The sequence below is a fragment of the Plasmopara halstedii genome (genome assembly GCF_900000015.1).
Source record: "Plasmopara halstedii genome assembly, contig: Scaffold_555, whole genome shotgun sequence".
NCBI lineage: Eukaryota > Oomycota > Peronosporomycetes > Peronosporales > Peronosporaceae > Plasmopara > Plasmopara halstedii.
This window is the reverse complement of record NW_020187475.1, coordinates 186222-199361: the sequence shown is the minus strand read 5'-3', so window position 1 is coordinate 199361 and position 13140 is coordinate 186222. Positions and strand designations below refer to the sequence as shown.

Here is a 13140-nt window from a genome sequence, read left to right as displayed (position 1 = left end):
GCCCGAGAAACGCATAATCGATTGAATAGAGAGCGATGCGGGCAAAAGTAGCGAGTGAGACCTGCAACGCAATCGAGGATAGATCCAAAACTTTTAAAGGACTTTCACTTCAGGCTCGTCACGATTTGAGAGGCGATTAATAGCGAATTCATGTTGATAATCTGATGCGCAAGATAGATAGCCATTCAGTCGCAACAGCGCGAGAATTTTTGTCTTAAATCTTTAACTTGGAGTCTTTATAAAAAAAAGTTTAACATAACATTTTAAGTCTACATACATTGTCTGCATATATTTTATAATATATCATATTGTCGGAATAGTCGGAAAAGTCCACACACTTATTGGACACATTGTATAATCACAGTAGTAACATGTTGCTTTACCCTGCTACTCTCTAGAATCGGTCCATCGTTTCAACATCACCGCCGCAGCGGTACGCACTGAATTAAATGAGATTAAATCATTTGTTACCGATATTGTGTCATCCTATTCGGTACATGGAGCAATTTACCAAAATCTTAAATTGGGAGGTTTCACGGCTTACAATGCGAGAAAAGTAAAGGAAAAGGATAATGCTTTCGAAAAAACAAATTTCGTTCCAACAATAATACAACAAGTCTTATCGCCGATACTGTGCTACATCATAGAGGAAGGTACTGTGCTGAACTTTACATTGGTGTAATTTTGGAGGGTTTATTGCGTCTCTTCAACAACGCCGACAACTTGTTCCATTTAAATCCCGTAACACCAGCCCGTCGGAGTCCATGAGCTAAAGGCGACCATATAGAGCTGGATAACTTCCCGTTTACATCATTTTTCTTCAGTGCTGAGAATAACGGATATTTATGAACCAATCTCCGCTGTTTCTTTTCAGAATGATGGGATTTTAGCTGTGGTAGTCTCTCCTTCACACCTGTTGTATCTTCCTCATCTGATAAAAACAACATCAAAGTCAGACCAATCAATTATTTTCAAATACTCTTTGTACCTATTGATTTAGCGGCATTTTTACTATGATCGGCTGGATTTACTTGATCTAACGGCTTTAGTCGGCGATGTTGGCTGTCTTGGGCTTTCCAACCACTGAATAGCTCCGCAGGTACATTTGCCGAGTGTTCAATGTCGGATATCAGCGGTGTAACCCGAGACTTATCAGAGTTAGTAGAAGAAGAAAACGCATCATGCTTTTGCACGAAGCTGGACAGAGTCACGATGAATGTCAACATCGACAGCCGCATATTCCGTGTTTTGTGGCGAAGATGTTAAATTCAAACTGAAGTGGGAGGCACTGAGAGCATTACGCCACATGTATACGCTATGTGAATGGTTATCTGATTCGCCATGGACGAATCAGCTATACACAGTGCCCATCACTTATTTTTTACTGTATAATCAAAGATTCCGAGGGACTTGATTCATATTCGACCCTTAGCGACCATTCTCTCTGCACACCCAAGTGCCAATTTAGTGTCAGACAGAGTCAATTTACTTCAGGAACAACGTAAGCGTTTGTATTTTCACCACAAATACACCGCACCTTGATTTAGCCATACATAGTACACACATAAATGGGTGCTTTTTTTGGGGTTAGATAACTTCAACGATCTCGATTAGTAATCACATATTACTTTTATGTAGTATACACTCTGTGCGACAATATTACTGATGAAGCGGGACTCATCAAGAACGCAGTATATCTTCCCACCAGTGATGAGCTAGACATGATCAGTAAGAATAGACTAGCTTAGGCATCTTACATTTAGTGCATCAAGCTGTTCGAGACAGCAGACGCCTACGCTTATTTAATTTGAACCTCGAGGAATTTTTAGTCGAATTGTAGAGTAGATCCGACGTTTGGTAACCCATGCAATGACTTGGGTCTCATAAGAGTAAAAGAAAGGAAGAATGAAGACAAACATAATTCTCACACTGCATCGCGAAATGACATGAGAAGGCATGATCCTACACTCACAAAATTTGATATTTTGATTTTGCCCCTACAAATCCTTTACTTTTTTATACCATCAAATGGAATATTTTGATGGAGCAGCCTATAAACAAGAAGTGCTTGGATCAACAGGAATGAGGTTTCAATGCAGCATTTGATGTAGACGAGCATTAAAGTGAGCCTCAAACAATTGACATTGTGGTTGTGTGCCAAAACACTCACGAGTTTGAATTTCTCGTAAAGATGTGAAAAGCAAAAGCTGCAAGGTTCTCAACGATGATCAAAGCGCTCATTTTGACCAAAAGTGCTTTCATCACTGATGTAACTCCATATACGATTACGTGATGATCTTGCAGAGCGCACGTCAAATGTGCATCGTTTGATGCACCTGCGTGGACATCATAGCTGAACGTCTTAAGGTTCCATCCCTATGATTTAAGATGTTTAATGACAAGTTGTGGCTTATCTGACACATATGATTTAATTTAGTGACAAATTTCTTCTTTTTTTCTGTTCCCGAGCAGACATCGTGGCAATTGTCTATGAAGGTGGAATCAATGATAAACAAGCCCTTTGCGTTTCATTCATGTGACTTCCACCAGCACGTGACCTTTTCTCTTCGACTAGTTTGAAGATATCTTCAAAGTACACGGCGTTGCGGGTGACGATCCTTATTTTTGAGCTTGAGTGGTGTTAAATTCGTCCACAACACTATGGCGACGATCTAGCTTGGATACACTCTTCCTCGATAGAAGTCAGATGTTTCTGTACATTCTTGATATATCGAAGTCCCTTGTCTTGATAATTATTAGATGAGTCAACTTTGAAATGACTTCGCACAGTGTCAAACAGCACAACTGAAGAACTTAAATTTGCTTTGAAGTTGCAGTACTTCATCGAACGTCATAGTATCGTGCATCTAACGGTGTAGTCTCACTGATTTGGCGTCAAAAGTTTATGTAATGATTAGTTTACTCATTCAAACACAAGATGACCAACTTTGAAATGTCCATTGCTATCATAAGCTATGTCCATTGCCTCTAAGCCTCTAATGCATTTTTTCGACAGCATTGTGGGACAGTGAAATGCATTTGGTGGTGTTTTAAATTGAGAAGAATCAACTTCAGGTCGAGAGTTTCTGACGTCGTTGTATGAATCGCTCTGAAATGTTATGAAACATTTGCAATGATTCAGAACAATAGAAGCTTGTTAAAAGAGCAATGTTCTGCCATATGTCTTAGCCTTAGACATAAATGAACAAGAGAAAGAAAGTATTCAGGAATTTTTGGACTTTGAGAACCGATCGTACGAATTTCATAGATCAACGCAGCATACTTGAATAGTTATATAATCTCGACATATTTTCAGCCGACAACATGTGAAATACTTAACTGTTAAGGTTGTTGAGTATGTCATTACAAGCATGTGAGGCAGTCAATAATTGATTGCTTTGGTCTCTTACAAGGATGGTCGACGAAACGCGTGAATACCAGGAAACATACCCTTGAAATGCCAAAATAGAGGTCGGCTTTCTTGAGAGAAAGTTTTAGGAGTTTCACAGCTTCATCTCTTTGCCGTTACGGTCAGGGGTCTAGTCGAAAGGACGGTACGGGTACTGCTAGTATGGCTAACGAGAAGGAGTCAAAAGAGTGCAAGGATGCATACACGGACATGATCTCAACGTAAGTATGACTCACTATAGTGAATGACAACACGTTTTGACCATTTGAAGGTCTTGTGCAGCCCTCGAATCAATAAAGTTCCATTGAAAATGGCTCCACCTGCATATGCTCCAGAATCAAAGGTCATTGAAATTGGCTAAATATCTCAATTACAGTGTATAAGTAAGTGTTTTTTTGCTAGATGGCGGCTCCAGGTGGAGATCCCACGACTAGAAAGAAAGCTTTACCTCCTCCTTCAAATCCTCCACCAAAGTCAGGAAATTCCGCTGCAGCGTTTCGTTCGAAATCGTCGTTAACACCACCAATTGGACCTCCTCCTAGCACAGGAGCTCCAAGTGCATCTGTTGCAAAAATTCGAAGTGCTGCTCGACCGCATATGAGTGGCGTACAACCAGGTGGAATAGAGGCAAAGACTGGACCTTCAAATGGAGCACAATTGAAACCGATGGGTCCACCATCAACTCCACCAATGATAACTAAGTCAAATGCAGGAGGTGCATCACAAGCGATTGCACCACCAAAAGCAGCATTAAACGCAATCAACACAGCACGTAATCTAAACAGCGAAAAGAAAGGAGATGTAACAGATACCCCAGCAGAAGCTTTTAATTCCAAACAATCCCTACCTTTACCAAGTAAAAGCTTCTCAGAATCAAAGGTACCACCCAGATCAGCTCCATTCGATATTCTAGCAAATGACTCGCCTCTTAATACAAAGACTATCGAATCATCGGCTGCTATTCTAAAGCCTTCGACTTTGAATCAACGTGAACTCTCAACCGTATTAGCGACACCTGTTTTAAAAAGTGGAGGGAATGTTATAGAGGATACCACGATGGCAAATCGTCATGGATCAGGAACGATAACCTCGTTGGCTTTGGAAAAAGAGAACGCGAGTGTTTTTACGACTAAAATGGGAAAAGCTGCTCAATTTAGCGGTCAACTACGTTTGAATGTTCCTGAAGAAGAATTTATTGTTGTGAAAAAGCGAGAGTCCAAAAGTGTTGAAGCTGAGACGACGAGAAACTCTGGATCGACGATCCGATCGATCGCAAATTTTGACGATACATTTGATGATGTCGAAGAAATTCCATTTCTCGAAGATGATGATTTTAATGCTCAACAGAATGAAGCAAAGTATTCTGAGCATGACGACGATCCTGAAATTTCGATTGAACACTCCCGTCGATTTTCAAAAACATCACAAGATTCTACAAACGAGCACAACGACGACGATAGCGATACGACTGTACAAAGAAATGTGTCGAACGAAGATTTGTACGATGACTTGCGTAGGACGAAGCATCGGTCTCAGTCATCTCAAGGTCATGAGTACAGTGGAAGTGAGCACGATGAGCAAGAAACTCGTGACTCTCGCTCGTCTGCATATGATAAAAGGGAAGAAATATCGAACGAGGGAAGCCACGACGAGTTTCGAAAAGCACGAGATCGCGACAAAACACGTGAAAAGCGCAAGGAAAAGCGTCGTAGTAAACAAGATGGACCAAAGAAAGTTCAAGCTCAAGTAAGTTGTTTTCAATGTGCTTAATATATTGTACTCATCCTTTTGTGGACGTAGTTCTTTAACCCGAAAAATGCACCACACATTCCGGATCATTTACTTGAATTTATCAAACGCCCACTTGAATGTGGTCGTGGACAAATTGTCAAGTGTTTTATCGAAAGAAATGACAGTGGACCAAACAAACTTGCACCTATCTACACCCTTTTGCTCGAAGTCAATAGCTCTAGTGGTCGTCCAATTCTATACGCAAGGAAAAATGCTACCAGTCGTATCACATCGCACTACGTGATCTCGATGAATAAGTCTGTAGTTTGATACAATTGTGATGTTTTTAGCTCATTTTGATTGCAAATTGTCGTTAGGGATGATTTGATTTTGTCTCGAAAGATGCGAAGTCATCAATACGTTGGTAAGTTACGGTCATCTACGAATATGATGGAGTACACATTGTACGACCAAGGGGACAATCCGGAAGATTTGGATTCTGATTGTGAAGTTGATGACGAACTTCGACAAAGCATTCGTGCAGAATTGGCGATGATTCGGTATCATTATTCGAAAAAAGTGAGATTTTCGTGTTCACAGAGTGTTTCTTACCTCACACCTTTTATCATTAGCCTTATCCACGAAAAATGGAAGTAGTGATCCCTGCAATGGAAGATAATGGTCAAAGTTATTTAGAGTGGCGACCATTATCCCGTGATCAAATGATGGAAGAACATGTACGCACGATTGCATCAGCTGTACGTAAAATTTAACTTGTATTCGAGCCTTATATCACACAAGTAATAATCTGACTGGTTTCTTTTGTACCCTCGTAAAGGGTGGTCAAAATGTTATCGATGCCTCAAATTTCATCTTCCTTCATAAGCGGGAGACCAAGTACGACCCTCTTTCATCATGTATTGTCGATTTTCGTAGTCGAGCAACTTGTGTCTCTGTGAAAAACTTTCAATTGGTTCACTCGGAGCCAACGAATGAGGAATATAATGCTCAGTATCGTCATTTGTACCCAGAGTATGTCTATGAAGACCAAGGTACAATTTCATTGCCTCAAGAATTTGTCTTGCTGCAGCTTGGAAAAGTTGGTAAAGATTGTTTCAATATGGACTTTCAATACCCTTTATCCATGTTACAAGCTTTTGCTATCAGCCTTAGTCGTTTTGATACAAAACAACGATAAATTACCGTATTTAATACAACCAAAATAGTAATATCTAAAGCTGTTTGAAATGGTAAATAGTACAATCAGAATAGCATTTCTATCGAGTCATATTAATTCACGGCGAAGCGACTTCTCAAGATCCACCACGTGCGACTTGAGAACGAACTTCTTTCCTCTCTTTCGAGCTTTGATCGTTTGCAATTAACACTATCAAATAAAACTATCACGATGCGTAGTGTATTAGCATGGAGCGATAAAGTACCGGAACGTAATGGTGAAAAATTTGTTGTACAGGATTTGGCTTTCAAACCTGATGGATCTCAAGTTGTTGCAGCTGTGGGTACTCGCGTTTTAGTGTATGATGCAGCTGATGGCACTTTATTGCATTCATTGAAAGGACATAAGAAAACAGTATACGCAGTTGACTATTCGTACGATGGCAAACGCTTTGCTTCTGGTGGAGCGGACAATATTGTGATTATCTGGACGGACACAGCGGAAGGTATTCTGAAATATACTCACAATGATAGTATTCAAAAACTCGTCTATAATCCTCAATCACAATGTCTTGCAAGTTGTACGGCATCCGATTTTGGTCTCTGGGCTCCCGAGCAAAAGTCAGTTGCGAAACACAAAGTTGGAGCTAAGATTTTATCTGCTTGTTGGAGCAATGATGGTCAAATACTTGCTCTTGGTTTATTTAATGGTAATGTGACACTTCGAGACAAATTAGGAGCGGAGAAACGGCTGATTGAAAGGTCCAATGCACCGGTGTGGGCACTAGCATGGAGTCCAACACCTGACGATTCATTGGATGTTCTTGCTGTGGGTTGCTGGGATCGTACACTTGTATTTTATTCTCCAAGTGGTGTCATGCAAGGTAAAGTTCGGAAACTCGATTATAATCCTACGACGATTACATATTTCAGGTACAAAGCATCACTTTGTCGATTTGACTTGATGTATTTTCATTCTAATGCTTTTTATTAGTAAAGGCAAGTATCTTCTAGTGGGTGGAAGCAATTGTAAAGCTGGATTGTATACGAAAGACGGAATCTTCTTAGTCGAGTACGTACAAGTGTTTGTTTGTTCTTTTGTCATTTGATATTAACCAATAAATTGTGATAGTATATGCGAACATGAGAGCTGGATTTGGGCTATTAAAGCTCGTCCAAAAACAAATTTCGTGGGTGTTGGTAGTGAAGATGGTACTTTATCCATTTATTGTCTCGTGTTTGGCACTGTGCATGGAATTTATCAAGAACGATACGCATATCGTGAAAATTTAACAGATGTGATCGTTCAACATTTAATGACTGAACAAAAAGTTCGAATTAAAACGCGCGATTGTGTCAGAAAGCTTAGTGTGTATCGAGATCGTCTTGCAGTGCAATTATCAGATCGAATTATCATTTATGAACTTGCAGGAAGTCTCAATGCCCCTGCAGCAAGTTACGACATGCATTATCGTGTTAAAGAGCGAATTCTTCAAGACTTACCATGCAGTTTATTGGTTGTCACGAGTCTTCACTTTATCTTGTGTCAAAAACAAAAATTACAACAATATGACTTTACAGGTCGATTAGAGCGTGAGTGGATCTTAGAATCATTGATTCGTTATATTAAAGTGATGGGAGGTGCTTATGGTCGAGAAGGACTTCTTGTTGGACTCAAAGATGGTTCTGTCTGGCAAATATTTCTCAATAATCCTTTTCCAATAAATTTGATCCAACAAAATAGTCCTATTTCGTGTCTCGACATTAGTGCAAAGTACGTATTGTCATTTGTTGATACTCTGTATACCTGTTAGAATTAATAACCTTGATTTTTCTTTTCTTACTAGTCGTGAAAAACTTGCGGTTGTCGATGATACACAAAAGTGCTATGTTTACGACTTGACTACGAAAGAGCTTTTGTTTGAAGAGAGTGCTGTGAATAGTGTCGCTTGGAATACGGAATGTGAAGATATGTTGTGTTTTGGTGGAAATGGTCAGCTTAAGATTCGTGCAGGTGAATTTTTAGGTCATACACAACGAATGCAAGGCTTTGTTGTTGGATTTACACGTTCGAAAGTCTTTTCACTTGGTGCACTAAGTGTTCAAACCATTGATGTACCACACTCAGCTCCTTTGTATCGATATTCGGAGCATCATAACTTTTCACATGCTTATGCTGTCTCGTGTTTGGGTGTTACAGCATCCGATTGGCGCTTCTTAGCATGGGAAGCATTGAAAAATATGCAGTTTGAAGTAGCACGAAAAGCTTTTTTACGTGTTCAAGACGTTCGTTTGATTGAGTTAGTGAATACATTGGAGCAAAAGTATCGAGATCAGATGTCACAGGTTAATCGTCCCAATCAAGAAAAGGATGTTGATATAAAAAAAGTAAAAATGTTATTACAAGGGGAAATTATGGCACATCAAAGCAAATTTTCACTTGCTGCGAAATTATTTACTGATTGTGGCGAACCAGGTCGTGCAATACAAATGTTTACAGATTTACGCATGTGGGATGAAGCAAAGCGATTTGCTACAGCTCAACAAGCTGGAGATGTCCAACAATTGGTGTTGGCTCAAGCTCGTTGGGCTGAAGACGTAAAGGATTGGCGAGCAGCAGCAGAAATGTATGCAGCAAGTGGCAATTATTTGCGTGCAATTGAATTAATGGGAGAAAATGGGTATTTGGACGAACTTTTGGAAATCACTTTTAAACCGGAAATTGCAAATAATGCTCAACTTTTGACACTTGCAGCAAATTATTTCTTAAAACGAGGTCGTGTAGCCAATGCACGTGATATGTACCTAAAAATTGGGGATGTGGACGCATTATTGCAAATGCATATTCGATTAGAAGAATGGGATGAAGCTGTGGCTTTAGCAAATCGACATCGTGACACTCTTCGTCGACCAGAACAAGTGTTTCTTCCATATGGTCAATGGTTGATTACGCAAGATCGATTTGATGAGGCATTAGAAGCGTATACTCGTGCACAACAACCGGACAAATCTTGTATTCTCTTAAATCAATTGATTGAAAATGCAATAACAGAATGTCGATTTAAAAATGTGGCATATTATTATTGGCGATTATGTGAAGAACAATTAAAAATGATTCAAATAACTCAAGATGACGATAAGTTAACGAATGAACAAAGTCAACAACTTGCTCATGCGATGGAGAATGAAGTTTTCTCGGAACTTTATTATGCATATGCCATGATCTTTGCATTTACAGATGAACCATTTACGACATTAGTACCCGAATCACTTTTTCATGCTGCACGTTTTCTTTTAAATAAATTAACCGGACGAGATTATGGGACAACACGTAATTTACCTCGTGGAATGTCCTTAAGTAACATTTACTTTACACTTGGACATCATGCGCTACAGCTTGAAAGTTATAAAGTTGCTCGTCAAGCTTATGAAAAATTACTTCAAATGAAACTTCGAAATGAATGGCAAATAATTGTGGAAAGCACTGCTATGACGTTACAAGCACAACCTTATGCAGATCGAGAAGAATTGCTGCCTGTAGACTATCGATCATCAAGTGTGAATCCATTTTTAAATCCAAATAATACTGGAGATGTCTGTATTAATTCTGGTCATCCATTCATACGTTCGTATGTATCATTTGAGAATTTACCATTAGTAGAATTTCAACCTGTGGTAGGGATTTTTGATTTTTTTTTTCAATTCTGAGACTTATTGTTATATTTAACATCAATTTTCGACTAGGCTGGTATCTCGAAGGAAAAAGCAGAAGAATTGATACAAATGTATCCAAGTAGCAAAGATGAGAATGAAAAGCGTACAAGTGATGGATGGCGAGAAACTGATGATGGAACTTCTCAAAGTTTAAAACTTGATGACGAGGAATTACAAAATACAATGAAATATGGTATCGATTTGTTCGAACAAGCTTTAAATCGACAAGCGACGTATGGTGCAAGTGTTGGTCATCGATCTGGAGCACCACAATATCGTGTTCTTGAGTTAGATGCTCAGACTTTACAATCACTTCGTCCAAACGAAGTATTTATTGTTAAATATCCAACACAAGCTATTCGACCAAAATACTACAAAAATATGATTCCAGAAATCAAAATTCATCTATCACCTCATTGTCGTCGGTTTTTTCACGAAGAAGATTTTGAGTTTGAATACCTTAAAGCTGGTTTTTGTCCATGTTGTCAAGTATCGGAACTTGAGACGTTAAACCAGACAAATAAATAGCACATGATGATAAGAAATGATTGTTTATAAAGCTCATGACTGTCTTGAACACAAACTACATTTTATGATTTTCAAAATCGCATGTATTTAATAAAAAACAAAACAAAGTTTTAAACTTAAGTAGTCGATGTCTTCGATCGAGGTGTTTTTCCAAAAAAGGGGGAACGTAATAGCGTACCGTCTTCAATCTGATCCCATTGATGACGTCGACCGGATGGTGTCATGAGTTGTTGAGCTGCAGGTGATCGTACGACTGGTGCTAAATTTCCAGGTGTATTTCCACCTTCAGTCATAGCAAATTGCAATGATTTTGTATCACTTTTATCAAGTGATTCCATATTCTTCATAGCTCGCTCAGCCATTGCTGTCCAATTCATTCGTAATAGAACAAACGAAAAGATTCCAAGTTTAATCAATTCCATTGTACAAACACCATACCATAACGCTGAAAATCCGAGATTCATTGTAATTCCACCAAAGTATGCAATAGGAAGCTCAATACACCAAACACTAAGAGAACTAACCCAAGCAGTGATAGCAACTTCTCCCATTCCAGCAAGGACAGAAAACGTAAGAATTTCTAATGATTCAATCATATAACTTGTAATAAAAATTGGTTGAACGACCATACACAATTGTAAGAGAATACTATCATTTGTATACAAACGAAAGAGAGTTTCTCGTAGAAATAACGTGATGATCGCAAGCATTGCTACAGTCACAACTGTGCATATGAATCCTAAATAACCTAATATTCGAGCAGCTTTAGGACGTCCTGCACCTAAATAATTTGCCACTCGAATTTGTGTCGCTGAACCAAATCCCCAAAAAAGTGCCCATAATAATGACCAAAGTCCCGATATGACAGCATTTGCAGCTATGACTTCTGATCCGAGCTTTGCAGCAATTAATGTAAGTGCTGAATTGGCTAAATTTGACACGAGACTATTAGCAGCCACGGGTCCAGCAATATTTAAAAAAATCTTCAAGCGGTCATGGGTAAAAGTACGAAAATCCCAACCACCCCATGCTTGCAAATGTAATTTCTTAAAAACAATAAAATACGAAATTAGAAAAAGTGGCTGAAACCATGCTGCAATAACTGTAGCCATAGGTGAACCGTCAAATGCAAGTCCTTCCCAGCCACAGACACCGAAAATTAATATATAATTTGCTGCAATTGCTACACCAATCGAGAGTGTACCTACAATTGTAACTGGAGACATAATACCCATCGATTGAAAGTATAAACGAATACAAGCATACACAAGTGATGGCCAAATACTTAGTGATAGAATGCGAGCAAAGCGAACGCCTAATTGAATCACTTCAACGTCACTTGTAGATAATTGTAGCATGTAACCAATACTCCAGTACCATATCATAACGGGTAGTGACAATATTGAGACAACAACAAGACCAATTTGCAGCCAGATACCAGTTAATTCACCATTGTTAGCACCCCACGCTTGTCCACATAATGTAATAAGTGCTGTTGCTCCAGACCATACACCAGCTAGTGGGACATTAGTCCAAGTTGATGCTAACGATGCAGCAGCGAGTGATGATGTGCCAAGATGTCCGAGAAATGCACTGTCGACAGAGATAAGAGCAATACGCGCAAAAGTTGAAAGTGATACTTGTAATGCCATTGCCAATAAGCTCCAGAATTCTTCAATTACATTCACATCGACTTCCTTGGCCAATGCTTGGCTTTTATCGCCATAGAGTAATGGAGACTTTTCACCCATTGAATATAGGAGACTAAATGCACAATTCCCACCACTAATTGATAGTTAGAGTCATACACATCAATCATCAAAAACGTATCTGTGTGTAACATTTATGTCGAAAAATTGGTTCGAAAAAGTGACACTCATATAATAAGACGAATTATTCGGAGAAAGATGATACCGTTACCAATACTGTGCGAGCCGGTATTCTGGAGAATATGCATCTCGTGGAGGTAAAGTCCAGAAACTCCTTCTGGGCTTGTTAATAGTCTAACATAAGTTATTTTTGCACATGAAATAGGTAGAATACTTGTGATCATAGGTTTTGACAAAATAACGTGATTGCCAAGTGCAGCGGGGCTGCCGTAGCTTTGCGCTTTGAGGAAGCGTAAGTTAGGTCACCGACTTCTCGTTCAATACTCAGAACAAGTACGAGTTAGGCGGATCGCAATCCGCTTACTCCAAGAGTAATTATAGCCTTACCCAGGGCTAAATAACTCTTCGCTTTAATACTGACTTAATTTATTTTTATTTGCGGCAAAGCCGCCTAATTTTAAATGCATAGATTTTCCTAAACATGTATAGTCAAATCTAAATACAGCTATAACTACTGGCTATCCATCCCCGTACCGTAGTCTTGTTTGGGTGTGGTCAGACCATGCCCATCTAGTGTGAAACACACACCTGTTACCAGGGTTTGTGTAACCCCGTTACACTCTCCTCCACTAAGATTGAGAACATTTACAGTTCCAATCGATTATTGCCTCTACGAGGCTTACGTGTCCGCTAGACACTGCAACTTGGTTCGATGGAACAAAACGACTTCCGTGCTCAATGAGCCCTGTGTCG

At 39.3% G+C, this 13140-nt stretch overlaps 5 protein-coding genes across 5 annotated transcripts; 2 read left to right on the top strand and 3 right to left on the bottom strand.

The window, feature by feature from the left end:
* Positions 1 to 668: 668 nt before the first annotated feature.
* On the bottom strand, positions 669 to 1238 carry PHALS_11574 (RxLR-like protein; the record flags this gene model as incomplete). Its single annotated transcript, XM_024726956.1, has 2 exons — positions 669 to 931; positions 989 to 1238. 2 exons carry the CDS (start codon positions 1236 to 1238, stop codon positions 669 to 671), a joined length of 513 nt encoding a protein of 170 aa, XP_024577581.1.
* An 812-nt stretch (positions 1239 to 2050) lies between these two features.
* PHALS_14512 (uncharacterized protein) lies at positions 2051 to 3414 on the bottom strand. Its single transcript, XM_036407471.1, has one exon. The coding sequence runs from the start codon at positions 2843 to 2845 to the stop codon at positions 2660 to 2662; it is 186 nt and encodes a 61-aa protein (XP_036263169.1). The 5' UTR covers positions 2846 to 3414; the 3' UTR covers positions 2051 to 2659.
* Positions 3415 to 6338, top strand: PHALS_11573 (Tub family proteins; the record flags this gene model as incomplete). The annotated part of the gene is made up of 8 exons (XM_024726954.1): positions 3415 to 3430; positions 3510 to 3630; positions 3692 to 3752; positions 3812 to 5155; positions 5210 to 5457; positions 5518 to 5719; positions 5773 to 5898; positions 5979 to 6338. 8 exons carry the CDS (start codon positions 3415 to 3417, stop codon positions 6336 to 6338), a joined length of 2478 nt encoding a protein of 825 aa, XP_024577579.1.
* A 210-nt stretch (positions 6339 to 6548) lies between these two features.
* On the top strand, positions 6549 to 10558 carry PHALS_11572 (intraflagellar transport protein 122 homolog; the record flags this gene model as incomplete). The annotated part of the gene is made up of 5 exons (XM_024726953.1): positions 6549 to 7249; positions 7311 to 7388; positions 7449 to 8090; positions 8164 to 9991; positions 10061 to 10558. 5 exons carry the CDS (start codon positions 6549 to 6551, stop codon positions 10556 to 10558), a joined length of 3747 nt encoding a protein of 1248 aa, XP_024577578.1.
* A 116-nt stretch (positions 10559 to 10674) lies between these two features.
* Positions 10675 to 12309, bottom strand: PHALS_11571 (multidrug oligosaccharidyl-lipid polysaccharide flippase superfamily; the record flags this gene model as incomplete). Its single annotated transcript, XM_024726952.1, has 1 exon — positions 10675 to 12309. The coding sequence occupies one exon, from the start codon at positions 12307 to 12309 to the stop codon at positions 10675 to 10677; it is 1635 nt and encodes a 544-aa protein (XP_024577577.1).
* Between the last annotated feature and the right edge of the window lie 831 nt (positions 12310 to 13140).